At 37.1% G+C, this 23,923-nt stretch overlaps 2 protein-coding genes across 2 annotated transcripts in view; one reads left to right on the top strand and one right to left on the bottom strand.

Annotated features, from left to right (window-relative positions):
* EFCAB2 (EF-hand calcium binding domain 2) overlaps positions 1-23,923 on the top strand; it is a 128,619-nt gene that overhangs the window by 46,740 nt on the left and 57,956 nt on the right. The window contains exon 3 of the mRNA XM_060090878.1: positions 22,679-22,763. Within this exon, the coding sequence (XP_059946861.1) occupies positions 22,679-22,763 (85 nt within the window). The remainder of the gene's footprint in view (positions 1-22,678; positions 22,764-23,923) is intronic.
* Positions 10,789-11,401, bottom strand: LOC132483124 (small ribosomal subunit protein uS8-like). Its single transcript, XM_060088381.1, has 2 exons — positions 11,292-11,401; positions 10,789-11,062 (listed from the first exon to the last, which is right to left on the bottom strand). The coding sequence occupies exons 1-2, from the start codon at positions 11,396-11,398 to the stop codon at positions 10,789-10,791; spliced, it is 381 nt and encodes a 126-aa protein (XP_059944364.1). The 5' UTR covers positions 11,399-11,401.

The following is a 23,923-nucleotide window of genomic DNA, read 5'->3' as shown; positions in this document are numbered from 1 at the left end:
CCTGAGAGGCTTGTCTGCTCACCCTCCAGGGCGGGTGGGGGCTGGGTGCTGAGGCTTGGGCCAGAGGTCAGATCCCATGAAGAGTACTGGGGTTGGTTGCGTGAACACAGCCTGAAGGGGGGCTAGTGCACCACAGCTAGCCAGGAGGGAGTCCGGGAAAAAGGCTGGAACAGCCTAAGAGGCAGGAGACCATTATTTTGGGGTGTGCGACGAGAGGGGATTCAGAGCACCGCCTAAACGAGTTCCAGAGACGGGCACGAGCTGCGGCTATCAGCGCGGACACCAGAGATGGGCATGAAATGCTAGGGCTGCTGCTGCAGCCACCAAGAAGTCTTTGTGCAAGCGCACGTCACTATCCACACCTCCCCTCTTGGGAACCTGTGCAGCCTGCCGCTGCCAGGGTCCTGTGATCCAGGGACAACTTCGCTGGGAGAACACACGGCGCCGGGAGAACCTCAGGCTGTTGCAATGTCATGCTGGCTTCTGCCGCTGCAGGCTTGCCCCGCTTTCCATACCCCTCCCTCCCCACTACCGGAGTGAACCAGAGCCCCCTAATCAGCTGCTCCTTTAACCCTGTCCTGTCTGGGCAGGAACTGATGCCCTCAGATGACCTACAAGCAGAGGTGGGGCCAAATCCAATGCTGAACCCCAGGAGCTGTGCAAACAAAGAAGAGAAAGGGAGATCTCTCCCAACAGCCTCAGGAGCAGCAGATTAAATCTCCACAGTCAACTTGATGTACCCTGCAACTGTGGAATACCTGAATAGACAATGAATCATCACAAAATTGAGATGATGGACTTTGGGAGCAACTGTAGACTTGGGGTTTGCTTTCTGCATGTAATTGGTTCCTGGTTTTATGTTTATCTTAGTTTAGTATTTAGAGTTTATTATCATGGTTAGATTTGTTTATTGATTTGGTTGCTCTCTTCCTTTTTTTTATATATATAGATATATATATGTTTTCCTTTTTCTCTTTTTGTGAGTGTGTATGTGTATGCTTCTTTGTGTGATTTTGTCTGTATAGCTTTGCTTTTACCATTTGTCTTAGGGTTCTGACTGTTTTTTTGGTTTTTTAAGTATACTTTTTAGTGCTTGTTATCATTGGTGGATTTGTTTTTTGGTTTGGTTGCTCTCTTCCTTCTTTCTTTTTTTTTTAATTTTTCTATTTTTAATACTTTAAAAAATTTTTTTAGTTGAATAACTTTATTTTATTTTCTCCCTCCCTCCTTCCCTCCCCACCTCCCTTGCTTCCTTTCTCCCTTTTCTTCTGAGCCATGTGGCTGACAGGGTCTTGATGTTCTGGCCAGGTGTTAGGCCTGTGCCTCTGAGGTGAGAGAGCCAAGTTCAGGACATTGGTCTACCAGAGACCTCTTGTCTCCATGTAATATCAAATGGCGAAACCTCTCCCAGAGATCTCCATCTCAACGCTAAGACCCAGCTCCACTCAATGACCAGCAAGCTCCAGTGCTGGACACCCCATGCCAGACAACTAGCAAGACAGGAACACAAGCCCACCCATTAGCAGAGAGGCTGTCTAAAATCATAATAAAGTCACAGACACCCCAAAACACACCACTGGATGTTGTCCTGCCCACCAGAAAGACAAGATCCAGCCTCATCCATCAGAACACAGGCACTAGTCCCCTCCACCAGGAAGCCTACACAACCCACTAAACCAACCTTAACCACTGGGGGCAGACAGCAAAAACAAAAGGAACTGTAAACCTGCAGCCTGTGAAAAGGAGACCACAAACACAGTAAGTTAAGCAGAATGAGAAGACAGAGAAACACACAGCAGATGAAGGAGCAAGGTAAAAACCCACCAGACCAAACAATGAAGAGGAAATAGGCAGTCTACCTGAAGCAGAATTCAGAGTAATGACAGTAAAGATGATCCAAAATCTTGGAAATAGAATGGAGAAAATACAAGAAACGTTTAACAAGGACCTAGAAGAACTAAAGAGCAAACAAACAATGATGAACACCACAATAAATGAAATTAAAAATTCTCTAGAAGGAATCAATAGCAGAATAACTGAGGCAGAAGAATGGATAAGTGATCTGGAAGATAAAATAGTGGAAATAACTACATCAGAGCAGAATAAAGAAAAAAAGAATGAAAAAAATTGAGCACAGTCTTAGAAACCTCTGGGACAACATTAAATGCACCAACATTCAAATTATATGGGTCCCAGAAGAAGAAGAGAAACAGAAAGGGACTGAGAAAATATTTGAAGAGATTATGGTTGAAAACTTCCCTAATATGGGAAAGGAAATAGTTAATCAAGTCCAGAAAGTGCAGAGAGACCCATACAGGATAAATCCAAGGAGAAACAAGCCAAAACACATATTAATCAAACTATCAAAACTTAAACACAAAGAAAAAATATTAAAAGCAGCAACGGAAAAACAACAAATAACATACAAGGGAATCCCCATAAGGTTAACAGCTGATCATTCAGCAGAAACTCTGCAAGCCAGAAGGGGGTGGCAGGACATATTTAAAGTGATGAAAGGGAAAAACCTACAACCAAGATTACTCTATCCAGCTAGGATCTAATTGAGATTCGACGGAGAAATGAAAACTTTTACAGACAAGCAAAAGCTAAGAGAATTCAGCACCACAAAACCAGCTTTACAACAAATGCTAAAGGAAATTCTCTAGGCAGGAAACACAAGAGAATGAAAAGACCTACAATAACAAACCCGAAACAATTAAGAAAATGGTAATAGGAACATACATATTGATAATTACCTTAAATGTAAATGGATTAAATGCTCCCACCAAAAGACACAGAGTGGCTGAATGGATACAAAAACAAGACCTGTATATATGCTGTCTACAAGAGACCCACTTCAGACCTAGGCACACATACTGACTGAAAGTGAGGGGATGGAAAAAGATATTCCATGCAAATGGAAATCAAAAGAAAGCTGGAGTAGCAATTCTCATATCAGACAAAATAGACTTTAAAATAAAGACTATTACAGGAGACAAAGAAGGACACTATGTAATGATCAAGGGATCAATCCAAGAAGAAGATATAACAATTGTAAATATTTATGCACCCAACATAGGAACACCTGAATACATAAGGCAAATACTAACAGCCATAAAAGGGGAAATTGACAGTAACACAATCATAGTAGGGGATTTTAACATCTCACTTTTCACCAATGGACAGATAATCCAAAATGAAAATAAATAAGGAAACACAAGCTTTAAATGATACATTAAACAAGACGGACTTAATTGATATTTATAGGACATTCCATCCAAAACAACAGAATACACTTTATTCTCAAGTGCCCATGGAACATTCCCCAGGATAGATCATATCTTGGGTCACAAATCAAGCCTTGGTAAATTTAAGAAAATTGAAATTGTATCAAGTATCTTTTCTGACCACAGTGCTATGAGACTAGATATCAATTACAGGAAAAAATCTGTAAAAAATACAAACACATGGAGGCTAAACAGTATACTACTTAATAACCAAGAGATCACTGAAGAAATCAAAGAGGAAAACCAAAAATAAATAGAAACAACTGACACTGAAAACATGATGACCCCAAACCTATGGGATGCAGAAAAAGCAGTTCTAAGATGGAAGTTTATAGCAATACAGTCCTACCTCAAGAAACAAAAACCATCTCAAATAAACAACCTAACCTTACACCAAAAGCAGTTAGAGAAAGAAAAACAAACAAAAAAAAACCCCCAAAATTAGAAGAAGGAAAGAAATCATAAAGATCAGGTCAGAAATAAATGAAAAGGAAATGAGCAAAACAATAGCAAAGATAATAAAACTAAAAGCTGGTTGTTTGAGATGATAAACAAAATTGATAAACCATTAGGCAAACTCATCAAGAAAAAAAGGGAGAAGACTCAAATCAACAGAATTAGAAATGAAAAAGGAGAAGTAACAATGGACACTGCAGAAATACAAAGGATCATGAGATTACTACAAGCAACTCTATGCCAATAAAGTGGACAACCTGGAAGAAATGGACAAATTCTTAGAAAAGCACAACCTTCCAAGACCAAACCAGGAAGAAATAGAAAATATAAACAGACCAACACAAGCACTGAAATTGAGACTGTGTTTAAATATCTTCCAACAAACAAAAGCCCAGGACCAGATGGCTTCACAGACAAATTCTATCAAACATTTACAGATGAGCTAACACCTATCATTCTCAAACTCTTCCAAAATATAGCCAGGGGAGGAACACTCCCAAACTCATTCTGTAAGACCACCATCATTGTGATATCAAAACCAGACAAAGGTGTCACAGAGAAAGAAGACCACAGGCCAATATAACTGATGAACATAGATGCAAAAATCCTCAACAAAATACTACCACACAGAATCCAACAGCATATTAAAAGGATCATACGCCATGATCAAGTGGGGTTTATCCCAGGAATGCAGGGATTCTTCAGTATACTCAAATGAATCAGTGTGATAAACCATATTAACAAATTGAAGGCAAAGAACCATATGATCATCTCAATAGATGCAGAAAAAGCTTTCAACAAAATTCAACACCCATTTATGATAAAAATCCTCCAGAATGTAGGCATAGAAGAAACTTACCTCAACATAATAAAGGCCATATATGACAAACCCACAGCCGACTTCGTTCTCAATGGTGAAAAACTGAAACCATTTCCTCTAAGATCAGGAACAAGACAAGGTTGCCCACTCTCACCACTATTATTCAACATAGCTTTGGAAGTTTTAGCCACAGCAATCAGAGAAGAAAAAGAAATAAAGGGAATCCAAATCAGAAAAGATGTAAAGCTGTCACTGTTTGCAGATGACATGATACTACACATAGAGAATCCTAAAGATGCTACCAGGAAACTACCAGAGCTAATCAATGAATTTGATAAAGTAGCAGGAACAAAATTAATGCACAGAAATGTTTTGCATTCCTTTACCCTAATGATGAAAAATCTGAAAGAGAAATTAAGGAAACATTCCCACTTACCATTGCAACAAAAGGAATAAAATACCTAGGAATAAACCTACCTAAGGAGACAAAACACCTGTATGCAGAAAAGTATAAGACACTGATGAAAGAAATTAAAGATGATACAAACAGATGGAGAGATATACCATGTTCTTGGATTGGAAGAATCAACCTTGTGAAAATGACTATACTACCCAAAGCAATCTACAGATTTAATGCAATCCCTATAAAACTACCAATGGCATTTTTCACAGAACCAGAACAAAATATGGAAACACAAAAGACCCGGAATAGCCAAAGCAGTCTTGAGGAAAAAAATGGAGCTGGAGGAATCAGGCTCCCAGACTTCAGACTGTAATACAAAGCTACACTAATCAAGGCAGTATGGTACTGGCATAAAAGCAGAAATATAGATCAGTGGAACAGGATAGAAAGTCCAGAGATCAACCCTTGCACATATAGTCACCTTATCTTTGATCAAGGTGGCAAGAATATACAATGGAGAAAAGACAGACTCTTCATTAAGTGGTGCTGGGAAAACTGGACAGCTGCATGTATAAGAATGAAATTACAACACTCCCTAACACCATACACAAAAATAAACTCAAAATGGATTGAAGACTTAAATGTAAAGCCAGACACTATAAAACTCTTAGAGGAAAACATAGGCAGAACGCTCTATGACATAAACCACAGCAAGATCCTTTTTGACCCACCTCCTAGAGAAATGGAAATATGAACAAAAACAAACAAATGGGACCTAATGAAACATACAAGCTTTTGCACAGCAAAGGAAACCATAAACAAGACCAAAAGACAACCCTCAGAATGGGAGAAAATATTTGCAAATGAAGCAACTGACAAAGGATTAATCTGCAAAATTTACAAGCAGCTCATGCAGCTCAATATCTAAAAAACAAACAACCCAATCCAAAAATGGGCAGAAGACCTAAATAGAAATTTTCTAAAGAATATATACAGATTGCGAACAAACACCTGAAAGGATCCTCAACATCAGTAATCATGAGAGAAATGCAAATCAAAACTACAATGAGGTGTCACCTTACACCAGTCAGAATGGTCATCATCAAAAAATCTACAAACAATAAAGCTGGAGAGGGTGTGGAGTAAAGGAAACCCTCTTGCACTGTTGTTGGTAATGTAAGTTGATACAGCCACTATGGAGAACAGTATGGAGGTTCCTTAAAAATCTGAAACTAGAATTACCATATGACCCAGCAATCCCACTACTGGGCATATACCCTGAGAAAACTGTAATTCAAAAAGAGTCATGTACCAAAATGTTCATTGCAGCCCTACTTAAAACAGCCAGGACATGGAAGCAACCTAAGTTTCCATCGACAGATGAATGGGTAACAAAGATGTGCCACATATATACAATGGAATGTTACTCAGCCATAAAGGGAAACGTAATTGAGTTATTTGTAGTGAGGTGGATGGACCGAGAGTTTGTCATACAGAGTGAAGTAAGTCAGAAAGAGTAAAATAAATACCGTATGCTAACACATATATGTGGAATCTAAGAAAATAAAAAAGGTTCTGAAGAATGTAGTGGCAGGACAGAAATAAAGACACAGACATACAGAATGGACATGAGGACATGGGGAGGGGGAAGGGTAAGCTGAGAGGAAGTGAGAGAGTGGCATGGACTTATATATACTACCAAATGTAAAATAGATAGCTAGTGGGAAGCAGCCGCATAGCACAGGGAGATCAGCTCGGTGCTTTGTGACCACCTAGAGGGGTGGGATAGGGAGGGTGGGAAGGAGACGCAAGAGGAAGGAGATATGGGGATATATGTATATGTATAGCTGAATCACTTTGTTATAAAGCAGAAACTAACACACCATTGTAAAGCGATTATACTCCAATAAAGATGTTATAAAAAATAAAAAATAAAATAAAGGAGTAGAGAGAATTGTCCATGAGTGGAGAAATCACACTAGCCTGTTTAAGAACTGGTGGTATGAGCAAATGGCCCACAGGCAATTATAATTCATAGGGCCTTCCATCTGTAGATGGATAGAAGTTCTGATAGAAAATTAGTTTGGTTTTGGATAGGTTGAGTTTCAGGAGGTGAGATATGTAGTAGAAATATAGGACTGTCACTTGGGTGAGAGAGGGCTTAAAGTTAAACAAATAGATGTGCTAGTCCACAGCATGAAGTTTTCAGACTCTGAGAGTAATTAATGCATTAAATTCATTAAGTATTTTTGTAATAATTCATATATTGTAGTTCTTTATATCTTGAAAACAAATTCTTCCACTAAAGGCATGACAAGTATATCATGAGAAGTTTAGTTTATCATGACATATTAGAATTTAAAATTATATAAGGGGGAATTCCCTAGTGGTCCAGTGTTTAGGACCGTGCACTTTCACTGCCAGGGCCCTGGGTTCCGCCCCCGGGTGGGGAACTAAGATCCTGCAAGGCACATGATGTGGTGAAAAAAAAAAAAAAGGATTCAGTTTGACTTTGGTTTGGATCATAATCATGTGAGACCCTCCCATATGGTTGCATTTTACTAAAATAAAAAGCACTAAGTCCCTTTATATATTTTCTGTAATCCTTCCATTTTCTATATGTTTTCTATTCAAGCTGTATTTTCCTCATTTTAGTTTTTCTATTCATTCTAATTTTTTTTCATTGCTTTATTCCCTAGTAAGTTGTCTCTATTAAAGAATGAGAACCAACCTAATTGTGTTTTTAAAAATTTGGGGTTGTGAATTCCCTGGTGGACCAGTAATTAGGACTGCGTGCTTTCAGTGCCAAGGGTGCCAGCGTGGCGTAGCCAAAAAATAAATAATATTTTGAGTTGTTTTTACTGTTTTTTTTTTGTTTGCTTGCTTTCTTTTTGTTGTTATGAAATGTTCCCTGAAGCTGGGTAAGCAGAAATATAATAAAATAAAACTTGCTTGCAATCTTTCATGTCTGGCTAGAACCCCCATTGTAGTATGTACATGACCTGTAACTTTTAAGACCCTATGATGGAATCATGTTAAAAATAGGCTATACTCTATTTACAACAGCCAGGACATGGAAGCAATCTAAGTGTCTATTGACAGATGAAGGGATAAAGAAGATGTGGCACATATATACAGTGGAATATTACTCAGCCATAAGAAGAAATGAAATTGAGTTATTTGTAGTGAGGTGGATGGACCTAGAGTCTGTCATACAGAGTGGGATAAGTCAGAAAGAGAAAAACAAATACCGTATGCTAACACATATATATGGAATCTACGGGGGAAAAAAAAGGACTTAGGTGCAGGACAGGAATAAAGACGCAGACATAAGAGAATGGACTTGAGGACATGGGGAGGGGGAAGGGTAAGCGGGGACGAAGTGAGAGAGTGGCATGGACATATATACAGTACCAATGTAAAATCGATAGCTAGTGGGAAGCAGCATTGGAGATCAGCTCCGTGCTCTGTGTCCACCTAGAGGGGTGGGATAGAGAGGGTGGGAGGCAATACGCAAGAGGGAGGATATATATATATATATATATATATATATATATATATATATATATATATATATATATATAACTGATTCACTTTGTTATACAGCAGAAACTAACACACCATTGTAAAGCAATTATACTCCAATAAAGATGTTAAAAAATAGGCTATAAAACTGGTCACAGTTGGAACAGTTATCTTGAGTAGGAAACAAAAACTTAGGACCCCTAAGTCCTATTTCATTGTGCCATATATTAATGTAAAATTATACAATTTGTTGTGTCTTTTTTTTACAACTCTTACAAGCATTATAAAACTTACACATAAAAACATTTCAAAGATTCAAAGCTTCCTATTATGCAGAATTACAGATATATCAATCTTAAATGCCAACTCTTGTATATGATAATATTTATTTGTAACCTAAGCAAGTTTTTAAAAGCAATGAGAAGAAGAGTAATGTAGCTAAAAGAATAGAATCTTTGAAGCCATACAGACTTAGGCTTGAATCTTTAATTTCTCATTTACTAGATATTTGCCCTCAAGTCACTTATTTAACTTTTTTAAGCCTCAGTAACATCATCATTAAGATAAGGATATTAATGCCTAATCCAGATGATTTTTGTGGGAAATAATTATAGCAGCTCACACCTACGAAGCACTCTTGTGTGCCAGAGTCTCTATATACGTTGTTCCCTTTAATCCTCACAGCAGTGTTGCAAGGTAGTTGTCATCATCATCATGATCATCACCGTCGCCCCCACTTTATATATGAGGAAACTGAGCCTTAGGGAAATTTGGTAATTTGCTGTAGCTAGTATGACCTTGTGGATTCAAGCCAGTTCTCTCTGATTCCAGAGCTCTAGCTTTTAGATAAAATCATGTATATAAAACCCTTGGATCCGATATATATTACATGTATAAAATTTGTTCAAACCTATTCTCCATACCCATTCTGCAAATGAAGCTAAAATGTTCCATATTTCACATTTTAGGATACAAAGTAAAGGCAATCCCCAAGTTACAAATTCCCAATGTAACAGAATAAAAATAGCTTATGTTTTTGAGTGCTTACTATGTGCCCAACACTTTACATAAAGCATTTAATGCCCATGGCGGCTCTATGGAATAGGTAACTCTCATTAGCTCCATTGTACAGATTGAGGACTAGGGCACAGAGAGGTTAAGCAACTTGTGCAAGGTTACATAGTAGCTTGGCAAAGATGGGATCTGAGTAGTGAGTCCAGAGTGTATGGACTACATTATTTATAAATATTTTAAAGAATACAGTGCCTAGTATATAAGGGATGTTCAACAAATATTTGTTGAGTAAATGAATAAACTAATGAATGAAACAAACATGGGCTCTCCTTTACCCTTTTCACTCTAAGCCTCCAGTTAGTAACTAACTTATTCTGGAAACACCATCTGAAATTATCTGAACTACTGTTTCTTTCCCATCATCTTCTTCATTCTTTCAAGAATATATAATTGCTGTATTTAAGTTCTCAAATGTGGCTAAATATGGTGGTGTATATCTGTAGTCACAGGTGATTAGGAGAGAAAGACTAGAAGCTTGTCTGAGCTATAGAATGCAATGCTTATTTTCATTAAGTTTAGCATCTATGTGGTTATTCTTTATTTTTAAATCATTTAATCATTCATATAACAACTTTTATTGAGCACTAAGTACCCACTATGTGTCTGCTTTGTGCTATGGCCTGGGGTTATAAACGTGATGAGAACAGATGAAGCCTCTGACTTCACTGAGTTTACAGTCTAATGGGGGTCGGCGTCCCTGGGTGGGGGGAACAGTCAAACAATTACAAAGTTATGGGGAAGCATAGGGCACAGTGAGGATACATTCATCATCTATTCTCTGGATCACTGTGTGAATCTTCTAACCATTTCTTTGCTTCCAGTTGAGTTTTCCTCCTAGCAGCAAGAGTGATCTTCCTTGATTATAAATCTAGCCTGATACTCCATACTTTATAAATCCTAACTTGATACCTATTGCCCTTAGAATAAAATCCAAATTCCTTTAATATGTCTTACTAAAAACGACCCTTAATAATGTCGAGTTTGTCCCCACCTTGCAATCTCTCTTCTAGTTACATCCAATTATAAGGAAGTAAAGGAGCAAAAACTTGAACTCTTCCTTATGCTTTTTAGTTTCTTTTTTGAAACTGTAGTACAATTTTGTTTCTTGTTACTTTGAATTACTTTTTAAGGAAGAGAAAAATAATTGACCAAAGTTAACATAAAGGATATGATTTTTTTTGTTGTTCTCTGAGGCATTTTATTTGCACGTATGTATTACATCCTTAGAACAAGAATCCAAGTTTCCCTCCTGTGTGTTTTCGTCTTGCTTCTTCATGGTCCATGATGCCAGCTGAGGTTGTCAGTACACTGAAACCAAACTGACGGGATGGGAGCAGGTTATTCTGCCATTTTTCTAGAACTTTGGGTTGCACATCAAACCTGGGGCTGATCACACTTAGCCTGCCTGTGAGGTTCACAACAATTTTCCCAGCCCTGTGATCATCGATGATTTCAAATTCACCAATGTAACCATGCTTCATCATCACAGTTAGAAACCTGATGACGGGGCTTCCCTGGTGGCACAGTGGTTGAGAGTCCGCTTGCCGATGCAGAGGACACGGGTTCGTGCCCCGGTCTGGGAAGATCCCACATGCCGCGGAGCGGCTGGGCCCTTGAGCCATGGCTGCTGAGCCTGCGCGTCCGGAGCCTGTGCTCCGCAACAGGAGAGGCCACAACAGTGAGAGGTCCGCGTACCGCAAAAAAAAAAAAAAAAAAAAAAAGAAACCTGACAATGACTTTGGAGCACGACCTAATAAGAACCTGTTGTTTGCCTCTCTTTTCGGCATTGTCGATACTTTTGAGAGCATCAGCCAGGACATTGATACGCACCATTATGGCGGCATGGAAAGATGGCGGGAAGAGCAAGGATATGATTTTTTAAAGCACAGTTAATTAGTATTAAGAATTCATGGGAAATGGAGGGTACACAACAATTGAAAAAAGTATTCCTGTTTGTTGACACTCTTAAAAATACTGCTAACATTCTTATTTTATCAAAATAGATAAACCTTCCATCAGTATACAATATATTTAAAAATACATAAGATACTCTGACATATATTACAGTTGTTATGTTATACAAATGTGCTTGTTAACTAGTATTTCTGATATTATTTCATCATCTGACCATCTTGTACAACTGCTTATTTCCACATATGGTCATTCCATATTTTGCTAAATGGGCACTCTATAAAAAGTAACATTTTTTAGAACACCTGCTGAACATGACATTTCTGTGAAATTAAATATATTCTTGTTAATATTTTCCCCAAGCTTCACAAAATTGCATATACCTTACTGAAAAGTTACATATTATATTTTAGCTTTATTTAATTTTTGAGATAACGTTTGTGATATTGAGTTAGATGTAACCATGAATTAAATAGACAGAATTACTTGGATTATCAACCAAGCTTTTTTTTTTTTTTTTTTTCCTGGCTGTGCCACACATGGGATCTTAGTTCTCAACCGGGGATCAAACCCAGTCCACGAAAGTGGAAGTACCAAGTGCTAACCACTGGACTGCCAGGGAATTCCCAAGCATTTTTTGACATATGTTAAAGTTATAGTTTAAACATATTCTATAGCAAGAGATTTGTTATTTCCAGAGCACATTTATGAATTATGACTTTACTTTTCTATTGATATAACTAATAAAGAGTTAAGTTTAAATGAGACTTTGTGCCTTATGAAGGAGGACTGTGTATGGATCTTTTTTTGTTTCTTTTTTAAGACCTATGTGAACACATTTTTCATTAATGGTAGCCTTGGTCAATGCAATGCTTCTTAAAAACAAAAACAAAAACAAAAATAAGTGATTAGTCAACAGTAGAGAACAATAAACCAAACCCTGATCCATGACCACGTAAACACATTTCAGAGGGAATTTTCCCATTAGTTGAAAGGGCTACATGACTTCTAACTTTTCTTTCCATTCTACATTCTGAGGTTTGTAATTGATTTTTTTTTTCTCTAATGACCTAAATATGTCATCAGCCAAACACTTCATGGAAGTTTCTCAAAAGTTTGCCTAAAATCTTAATCTGGTGTGTTAATAACTAATGAACACATGATGGGCCAACTTAAGTTAAATTAGTACCAACTTACAATAATGTTACATATACACAAATTTATAGAGAGAAGTACTTTGATTACCAAGGAATTTTTAAAAATTCATGATAACACACTTGATCACATTACATTTAATTTTAATAAACTTACAGGTAAAAAATCTATTTCTTAAAACATAATCATTTTCTTAAGTACCTCATTTGTTATATTCTAATAATCCTAAAGATTTTTTTCCTGATAAAAGTTATTTTTCCATAAAATATTTTAAAATCAAAGACATTATTTCCATTGTTGTTTTGAAATATTGATTTGAACAATGTAAGTTGCCAAATATTTTTGGCAAGCATTCACATCCATTGTTGCAAAGACACATTGTTGTACTTTCATTTAATTCAAATAGTTTAATTATATTTTTTCTGACAACAGTAAAACTTTTTAAAGCTTCCATTAGACTGTTAACATGAAAATAGTTTAATAGCTTTCTGACTTGTTACCATGGTATTTTAGCCTTGTATGATGAGGCCAGATCTTATATTTTGGCAGTAATATACACAGTCTGCCTTTTTTATTTTCAAGATGAAGAATCTAAATAAATAAAAGAAGTCAGGGATACTTAAAAAAAAAGATCACTAGTAAGAAAAGGGCAAGAAAGGGAAAGTGATGCTTTTGTTTTAGCTTGTTGGTTGGCTTAACTACCTGGAACCTTGGATAATAGTATTCAGAAGGAGTATTAGAATTGTTAAACCCATTTTAGTCTCTAAAACATGTATGCCCTTTAATTTTATAACCAACAAGACATTTAAATTAGAATGAAGTGTATTATTTACTGTGATGTCTACTCTATTTAAGATCTGTTTTTCTTACTTGTTTTGAAATACCATAGGTGCTATTTTCTTCTTGAGCTCTGGGTTTACTCTTTCAGGTAGCATTGTCAGCTACCAATATGACTGTTGGAGTCTGTCAGAGTAATTGTATTAAAAAAAGCCAACCTTGCCTTATTTTAATCTATTTAAATAATAGACTATTTGAAGGTTTTAAATAAATTGTTTTCCTCTGTAAGACTTCATTCATGCTAGGCTCATCAGTTTGAAGAGCCTTGATCCTGTGATACAATATTTTGAAACAGAAACTTCTTTAAGCCCAGATTCAACCACAATAATTAGTATCTAATACATATATAGCTCTTAATATGGATCAGGCATTAATCTAAATTCTTTACACATTTTAATGAATGGAATCATTAACCAAACTTATGAAGATGATGCTATTTTTTTTTATTGTGACAAAAATATACGTAATGTGAAATTTTTCACAGCCTTTTTTTTTTTTTTTTTTTTTTTTTTTGTGGTACGCGGGCCTCTCACTGCTGTGGCCTCTCCCGTTGCAGAGCACAGGCTCCGGATGCGCAGGCTCAGTGGCCATGGCTCACGGGCCCAGCCGCTCCACGGCACGTGGGATCTTCCCGGACCGGGGCACGAACCCGTGTCCCCTGCATCAGCAGGTGGACCCTGAACCACTGCGCCACCAGGGAAGCCCTTCACAGCCATTTTTAAGTGTACATACAGTTCAGTGACATTAAGTACATTCACATTGCTGTGCAACCATCATGACTGTCCATCCCCAGAACTTTTTCATCATAACGGACAGAAACTTTTACCCATTAGACAATATCTCCCCATCTCCAATGCCCACCCCCCAATCCCTCCCGTAATCCTCCCCGCCCCCACAACCACCGTTTTACTTTTTGTCTCTTAGACAAGAAGAAGTAGACAATCTGAATGGGCCTATATCTATTAAAGAAATTGAATCGATAATTAATAACCTTCCAAAACAGAAAGCACTAGGCCCAGATGGGTTCACTGGTGAATTCTACCAAACATTTAAGGAAGAAATTATACCACTTCTCTATAATCTCTTTCAGAGAATAGAAACAGAGGGAATACTTCTCAACTCATTCTATGAGGTCAGCATTACCCTAATACCAAAACCAGATAAAGACATCATAAGGGAAGAAAACTACAGACCAGTATCTCTCATGGACATAGATGGGAAAATCCTCAACAAAATATTAACAAATCAAATCCAACAATATATAAAAAGAATTATACACCACAACCAAGTGGGATTTATCCCAGGTATGCAAGGCTGCTTCAACATTCAAAAGTCAATTAATGTAATTCATCACATCAACAGACTAAAAAAGAACAATCACACGTTCATATCAATAGATGCAGAAAAAACATTTGACAAAATCCTACACCCATTCATGTTAAAAACTCTCAGTAAACTAGGAATAGAGGGGAACTGCCTCCACTTGATAAAGAACATCTACAAAAATCTACAGCTAACATCATCAGACTTAATGGTGAGAAACTTGAAGCTTTCCCACTAAGATCAGAAACAAGGCAAGGATGTCCCATCTCACCATACCTTTTCAACAAGATACTGTAGGTGCTAGTGCTATGGTCTGAATTTTTGTGTCCCCCACCAGATTCATATGTTGAAATCCTAACTCCCAAAAGTGATGGTATTAGTAGTTGGGGCCTTTGGCAAGTGATTAGGTCATTCATGTATGGGATTAGCGCTCTTATAAAAGAGATCCCACAGGGCTTCCCTGGTGGCACAGTGGTTGAGAGTCCGCCTGCTGATGCAGGGGACACGAGTTCGTGCCCCGATCCGGGAAGATCCCACATGCTGTGGAGTGGCTGGGCCCGTGAGCCATTGAAATTTTTATTGAAATGTGACTGATTTTTGTGTGTTGATTTTATATCCTGCAACTTTGCTGAATGTGTTTATTAGCTCTATCAGGTTTTGTTTGTTTGTTTTTGTTTGTTTGTTTTTTGGGTTTTTTGGGGCAGACTCAGGGTTTTCTACATATAAGATTATATCATCTGTGAACGGAGATGATCTTACTTCTTCCTTTCCGACTTGGATGCCTTTTATTTCTTTTTCTTGCCCAGATCCTCTGGCTAGAACATCCAATACTATGTTGAATAGAAGAGGTAAAAGAGAGCATCTTTGTCTTATTCCTGATCTTACAGGAAAAGCTTTGTCTTTCAGCATTGAAAATGATATTAGCTGTGGGTTTTTCATATAAGGCCTTTATCATGTTGAGGAAGTTTCCTTCTGTTCCTAGTTTTCTGAATATTATTATCATGAAAAGGTGTTGAATTTTTGTCAAATGCTTTTTCTATATCAATTGTCCTAATCATGTGGCTTTTCTGCCTTCATTCTATTAAAGTGGTATGTAACTTTGATTGATTTTTGTATGTTGAACCAGTCTTGTTTCCCTGGAATAAATCCCACTTGGTCATGATGTGTTATCCTTTTAATACATTGCTGAATTTGTCAACCACTGCATTTTACTGTCTGTCATTTTGTTATACTACCTTAATTCTTTCCCTGCCAATTTTTACCCAACAGATAATTCTCTTGTTATACAAATTGTTCTATAACATAGAAAAAAAATAAACGTTACCTAGTTTCATTGTATGAAGGAAATAAATATAATTCTGTTAATACCCAACAAAACACCAAAAAGGGAAATTGTGAATTGTCATAACCAAATGGGATATGGATTATCTCACATGCATTTATTAACTATTTAGTAAGCATTTATTGAGATTTTAGTATGTTCCAGGCAGTGTCAAAGTTGTTCTCAAGGTGTTTACAAGTATGGAAGGGGAGACAAATAAGTAAACCACTGATTACAACATAGTTTGATATAATATTATAATAGAGATATCATGGATGCTACATGATTACATAGGAGGGTACCTAATTGAAAAAGAGGATGAGGGTAGCCTTCAGAAAGGTGTGTGTTACTCTTAAACTGCCTGAATGATGAGTAGAATTAGCCCGGAAAAAGGAGAGGACTGTTCCATACAGAAGGACTATCAATCACAATGACAATGAAAAACATATTAATTGAAAAACTACAAAGATTTTCAAGGTGGAGAATCTGTATGGGAACGTGCTGAGAAATGTTTGAGATAAAAAGGGGGCAAGATTGTAAAGGGATTTGTGCACCTGATTAAGGAGACTGAATGTTTTTTTTTTTTAAAGACCTTGGGAACCATTGAAAGATTTTAAACCAGGAAGTCATATGAGCAAAGTTTTGTTTTAGAAAGATCATTCTAGCAAAATGTGGACTATGGTTTGAAGGATGGAATGGGAATGGAGAAAAAAGAGGCTAAAGGCAAAAAGACAGGAAGTGACTGTATTAATCCAATTCAGAAGTGATGAAGGTCTAAACTTAAGCAGTGGCAGTGGAAATGGAAGGAGAGAGACAGATTTTAAAAGAATTTAATAAGTGGAATCAAAAGGTGTTGATGATCAAATAGAACTGTGAGGATGGGTTGTTGGAAACTGAATTAGTTGGGGTGATAAATTTGGAGGAAAGTGATCAGAGAATCAGTAAAAGATAGCAGTGAGAAGGCGTAGCAGGTGATATGTCCTGAAGGAATGAAACTTAATGGAGAAGTAGTTTTTTAACATGAAGGTGAAACAAGAACTGCTATCAGACAAGGCCAGAATGTAGGACATTTTCTAAGACATTGCATAGCCTGGTCTCTTCCACAAGCTAATTTCATAGGGGGATAGGAGACTAGGGAAGGATGAAGGACTGTGGTAGTTTAAAAGAGACCAAAAAATATTAAAACCAAATGTAGTACATAAACTTTAATTAGAGTGTAAGTTGAAAAAATAACTATAAAAAAGACATTATGGTACAATTTAGAAATTTATATATTGAATAGATATTAGATGATTTTAGTGAATTTTTGTTAATTTTTAAGGATGTCATAATTATATTGGGGTTACGTAGGAGGATGTCCTTATTTTTAGGAGATGCATGTTGAAGTATTTAGGGATGAATAATTGTAATGTCTGCAATTTACTTAGAGACAGAGACATAGGGAAGAAACAAAAAACAGCAAAATATTAGTCATAGTTTGATACAGGTGATGGGTATAGAGTTGTTTACAATACGAAGCTTTCAATTTCAGATTCAAACTTGAATTTGCAGTGTGCCCAACAACTACTTATATAGCATTTACATTATATTAGATATTATAAGTAATCTAGAGGTGATTTAGCATATATGGCAGGATGTGTGTAGGTTATATGCAAATACTACGCCATTTTATATAAGGAACTTGAGTGTCCTCGGATTTTGGTATCCGTGGGTCCTGGAACCAATCTCCCTGTGGATTCGAGGGATGACTTTTTTCAGTTCCTCATCAGATTTTTAAATATAAGCTCCTCAATTTTTGATAGTTTATTACCAATGGGAAACTTTATGTAAAAATGTAAAAGTATTTTTCTCAACCACTAAAAAATTTAAAACAGTTGAAATTATATTTATAATCTCAAAAATGTATCCTTTTTAAATTGAAGTGTAGTTGATTTAAAATATTACATTAGTTTCAGGTGTACAACATAGTGATTCAGTGTTTATAGATTATACTCCATTTAAAGTTATTACAAAATAATGGCATATTTCCCTGTGCTGTATAATATATCCTTGCTGCTTACTTATTTTATACATAGTAGTTTGTGCCTCTCAATCCCATAGCCCTGTCTCACCCCTCACCCTTTCCCTCTCCCCACTGATAACCACTAGTTACTAGTTTGTTCTCTATATCTGTGAGTTTGTTTCTGTCAAAAACTCCTTCTTTAATTAATAAATATAACTTAGAAAATTTTGTGATATAATGCAAATGGTTTTTTAATCCAGTTGAACTTTCTCATATCAGTTATTTAAAAATAATGGTGAAGATTTAATTTATATAACATGTATTGTTGCTAGAGCCATGAAGCAGGCTTGGCTGATACTAAAAGGGCACATCAGCTGCACAGGGATAGAATTAGCCAATATATGTGAAGATAAGGATTGGGGGCTGTTTCTTAGAGCCACAAGCCTCTTCAGTCCCAACACTGGATTGCATATTATGTTCCATGGGCATGTGGAACACGAACTATTCCTGTGGCTCCATGGGTTCCTTGTCCATGGTGAGCAGTGGTGCATTTGATTTCTGGCTTCTGAAATAGGAGCCCATGTGGTAGATCACCTTCATGGCAAGTGTGGAGCAGTGGGTACCTGATAGCATTTGTTGTGCTTGCCACCTGTGTGACCAAGGGGCTTGCCATCAGATCCTGTACTGCTTTGAGCCTCCTGCTAGGAAACCCTGGAATAGTTGTGTTTTGCTGCCCAACCTCGACCTGGCCACACTGAGAAATGAGAGGATCAGTATTTTCGGATGCCCCTGTAATCCATTCACATCATACCTGTGTCCAGTGGGTGAGGATTCCTGAGTTAGGGAAGTTCCAAATGTCAATTAAAGGATTATTTATTCCTGACAGACGACAATTGGAAAAAGGAGATTCCATGATCCAGTAAATTTGGAAAATGCTACATTAAAGTTAACAAGTTTCTTTAGAATATCTCAAAGACTTTTAAAATTTTTATTTATTTTAATTTTTGGATGTGTTGAGTCTTTGTTGCTGCGCACGGGCTTTCTCTAGTTGTGGCGAGAGGGGGCTACTCTTCATTGTGGTGGGCGGGCTTCTCATTGCAGTGGCTTCTCTTGTTGCGGAGCACGGTCTCTAGGTGCGTGGGCTTCAGTAGTTGTGGCTCGCGGGCTTAGTAGTTATGGCACACGGGCTTCAGAGCGCAGGCTCAGTAGTTGTGGCACACAGGCTTAGTTGCTCCGTGGCATGTGGGATCTTCCCGGACCAGGGTTCGAACCCATGTCCCCTGCATTGGCAGGCGGATTCTTAACCACTGCACCACCAGGGAAGTCTGAAAACTATTTTAAAATGTTAATTCTTTCTCAGCATATAGCTTCATTGCAATAGCAATAAAACTCCCAATGGTGTTTTATTTGGAATTTCTAAATTTTATTTGGATTTCTAAATTTCATTCGGAAGAATACACGGGTGAGAATATTAAAGAACATTCCTTAAAAAAAGACCAATAACAGTGGTAATAAGTAAAATAGGATGTTAATGGTGTAAGACTAGAAATGCAATTCAGAATGGAATTGATAGAATAGACAATCAATAGAACTAGTCTCCATCACATAAAGGATTATAACACATTATAAAGTAGGAGGAAAGAACTCAAGTGCTTAGTAAATTAGAAATTACTAAAATAAGATTAGAAATTAATCTTTCACTTTGAATCATGACAGAATAACTTTCAGATGGATTTAAGTGTAAGTGTATTTTTAAAAAGAAGAAAATAGAATTGAGTATTCACCAAACCTATAGAAAAAGGATGATTTTCTCCCTCTTTTGGTGGTCCTTTCAAAGGATATATTTCTAAACTTGAAAGGATGAGAAGAAATCTTAACAGATGTGACTAAAATAAAAATAAAAGATAATGTACTTTAAAAAATAATCTTAAATTTAAAAAGCAAACATCAGCTTTGTGCAATGGCAGTATTATATAACCAGTGAGATTTTCCCAAGGTACTATTAAGACTAATAAGAGCCTTCCCAATATCTAACACAAATTCAACTTACTGTATTTCAGCGAGATAATAAGACAAATGCACAAAGACGAATTGGGAAGAATGGTTCACTCAAGAATTATTGTAAAAACAAAAAAATTGGGAACTACCTAAATGTCTACAATTAGGGAGTTGGTTTAATAAATTATGATAAAGTTCTATAATGGAATGTCAGACACTAAAAATGATAATGTAATAAATTTTTTTTGAGAATAAAAAGATGCTCACAGTTTATTGTTGAGTGAAAAATTAGATTAGAGGACAACATTAAGAGTAGTTAACTCTGCTTGGTAGGATTTGAAGTGGTTTTTACTTAGTCTAAACTTCTTTCATTTTTTTTTTCTTCAGTAATCATGTGTGATTTTGGTGATCATAAAGGAGATGGAACTGTTTTCATTTTAGGAAAACAAATGAAAACAATTGCCTGGAAAATTGTTTTCAGTAATCATGACATAGGGTTAAGTCTTTATTATTTAAAGAGCTCATACAAATTGTTAAGAAAAAACAGAAGATCGTAGTAGGGATGAGCAGAGAACATGAACAGACAATTCATAACATAGAAAATAGAGGTGGTAAACAAGCATAAAGGATCATTATTTAGACTTACTTGTAAGCAAAGAGCTGTAAATTTAAATAATGTGATAACATTTACTTGCTTATTAAACTAGTAGAAGTTTGCTGCCATGTTATTTATTATAATAAAGAAAAATTAACAGTATCAATAAATTGTTACATTCCTTTGGTACTGTTCAGAATTGAAGGTTATGTTGCAACCTGGAAAAATAAAACATTTCAGTGAAGCAGTTAGGAGAATGAATGGTAGTTATAAAAGGTTGTGTACGAAGAAAGGAGAATACAGCAAAATGTTATGTTAGTGGTTATGTTAGGGTAAAGGGAATATATTTATAATTAAAATAATTATCTAAACTCATGTTTAGTCTCTCCCTTTCCACTTTTTCTAGAAAAATTATTTTTCAAATAGTAAGTACAATATTCTCTCATCTAGAATATAGCAGGGCTTCCCTGGTGGCTCAGTGGTTGAGAGTCTGCCTGCCGATGCAGGGGACACGGGTTCGTGCCCCGGTCCGGGAAGATCCCACATGCCACGGAGTGGCTGGGCCCATGAGCCATGGCCTCTGAGCCTGCGCGTCCGGAGCCTGTGCTCTGCAACGGGAGAGGCCACAACAGTGAGAGGCCCGCGTACCGCAAAAAAAAAAAAAAAAAAAAAGAATATAGCAATATCCTCCTAACTGGTCTCTTTTCTTCCACCCTTGTTCCTTTCCAGGGTATTCCTAACATAATAGCCAAAGTGAATAGAAGCCAGACCATGTCACTTTGCTGCTTAGAACCCTCCAGTGGTTTCTCATCTCTTTCAAAGTACAAGACACTGTCCTTAAAGTAGCCTGCAGAGCCCTTATAGAATCTGTCCCCACCCCCAAACTCATACTGTTCTGACCTTATTTCCTACCATTCTGCCTTTCTTGTTCTCTCTGACTAAAAACTCTTCCTGCAGATATTTACAAGGCTGGCTCTTTCTCCTCCTTCTGGTCTGTGCAGATGTCACCTTATCACTTAGGTAGGCCTTCCCAAACCACCATCCCATCCCATTCTCCCCTACCCACATTGCCAGCGCCCGGGTCCCTTCCCTGCTTTATTTTTTCTAGCACCATTTGACTTACTGTGTATTTTACCAAGTGTGTATAAGCTTATGTATCTCCCCCACCACGCACAAAATAGCTCCACAGAGGCAGGATTTTTTGTCTATTTTGTTCCTTGCTCTAACCGTAGCACTTAGAATAGTGTGTAGTACATAGTAGGTACTCAATCAATATTTACTGAATAAATGACGTTTTAATTGTTTCATCTAAGTAAGTTTTAGTCTCAAAACTAGTTTGAAAGTTTTTTGAGCGAGTGTAACATGTTGCTTTTGTATGCCTCCCACTCCCCAATTTCCAACCTCCTCAAGCATAGAGTAAAGCAAGACAGGTGGACACGCTAGAGAAACACAATATCTGTGGCATTGGATTCCTTCTGCTTCTCAGGCTAGGATCTACCCAAACTGAGATGGAAGATAGACTGGTGCTGGAAATGTTCTATATCTTGATCTGGGTTGTAGTTCAGCTCTATGACTATATACATATATAAAAACTCAGTAAGCTGTGTACTTGAGATCAGTGCCCCTTTGGTACTTTCTTGTTTGTGTATTATGCCTCAGTGAAAAAGTTTTTAAAAAAGCTCCGTTCTTTGAGATCTCTAGAGGAAGTTAAACATGCCAAATGATACATTAAGAATATTGGGAAGGGGGGAGAAAAGTAAATTGCAAACATCGTAACATTTCACTCTTAAAGAGTTCGGCATGCCTCTCCTAAGCTTAAAGACATTCTCCTACATAGCCTCTCCCCCCACCAATAAAAAATATTAGGAAGGAGTTCTGTCATGTTCTTCCTTCCTAGAATTTCTAGTTATTGAAATTTTTGTTTTGAATTTAAAGTTAAAAAATAATTTTTATTTACTTTTTCTTTTGCAGAGATAACAGTAGCAGAATTTCACAAAAAAATCAAAGAAGCTTTTGAAGTATTTGACCATGAGTCAAATAATACAGTGGATGTGAGGTTTGGAAATGTTTTCTTCTAATTCTAAATTGCTGATACAACTTGTAAAGTAGAGGAGGGTTCATTCTCTTCTTTTTACATTCTTTGGACTTATTATGCTATTTAAAGTACTTATTTTTCTGTACCCTGTAAAAGGTCTTTTCTGTTGCTTCAGATCAGTACTGTTTCTTATTCTTCATAATCTGGTGGAAAGAATATATATCCACATTGCCTATTCTAACCTACAGATTATATTCTGTGAGTGAGGCTAACTCTACTATAGCTTTAGTACTAGACACATAGTTGGCACTTGGTATATATTTGTTGAGTGAATGAATAGAATTTGCTTTTAAAATACATAAGTATGGGGACTTCCCTGGTGGCTCAGTGGGTAAGTATCCACCTGCCATTGAAAGGGACACAGGTTTGATCCCTGGTCCGGGAAGATCCCACATGCTGCAGAGCAGCTAAGCCCGTGTGCCACAACTACTGAGCCTGCGCTCTAGAGCCCGTGAGCCACACTACTGAAGCCCATGTGCCTAGAGCCCATGCTCTGCAACAAGAGAAGCCACTGCACTGAGAACCACACGCACCGCAAGGAAGAGTAGCCCCTGCTCGCCACAACTAGAGAAAGCCCACGCGCAACAATGAAGACCCAACACAGCCAAAAATAAATAAATAAATTAAAAAATAAAATAAAATACATAGGTATGTGTAATCAAGCTATGAACGTGATATTACAAAGAAAGATTAATAATACTTAAACATGATACACTCCTTAAGTAAAATAACCAAAAGAACCAAAACAAAAGAACATAAAAAGATGAGAAAAAGACATGAATGCTGGTAGGTCTAGAATGGAGGACAGGAGACAAAAAATAGTGTGAAAAAAGAAGAGGCAAAAGGTAGAGGAGATTATACATGCATAAAACAGAAGCTGTAGAATCTATGCCACATATGTACATCAAAGAAAGGCAATGAAACCATTGTTCCAGGAGACCAAGGTGAATGAGGAGTATTTGATGGGATCACAATCTCAAGAGTCAGAAACTAGTAGTACAGAGGCCAACAAAACAGTTGGAAGTGACTAAGTGCTTTTCTTTCCCCCCCGCGTGGCTTGTGGGATCTTAGTTGCCCGACCAGGGATTGAACCCAGCCCCTTGGCAGTGAAAGCGCAGAGT

Source organism: Mesoplodon densirostris, chromosome 2, assembly GCF_025265405.1.
Source record: "Mesoplodon densirostris isolate mMesDen1 chromosome 2, mMesDen1 primary haplotype, whole genome shotgun sequence".
Classification (NCBI taxonomy): Eukaryota; Metazoa; Chordata; class Mammalia; order Artiodactyla; family Ziphiidae; genus Mesoplodon; species Mesoplodon densirostris.
The sequence above is the reverse complement of the archived record's forward strand: the minus strand, read 5'-3'. Positions and strand labels throughout refer to the sequence as shown.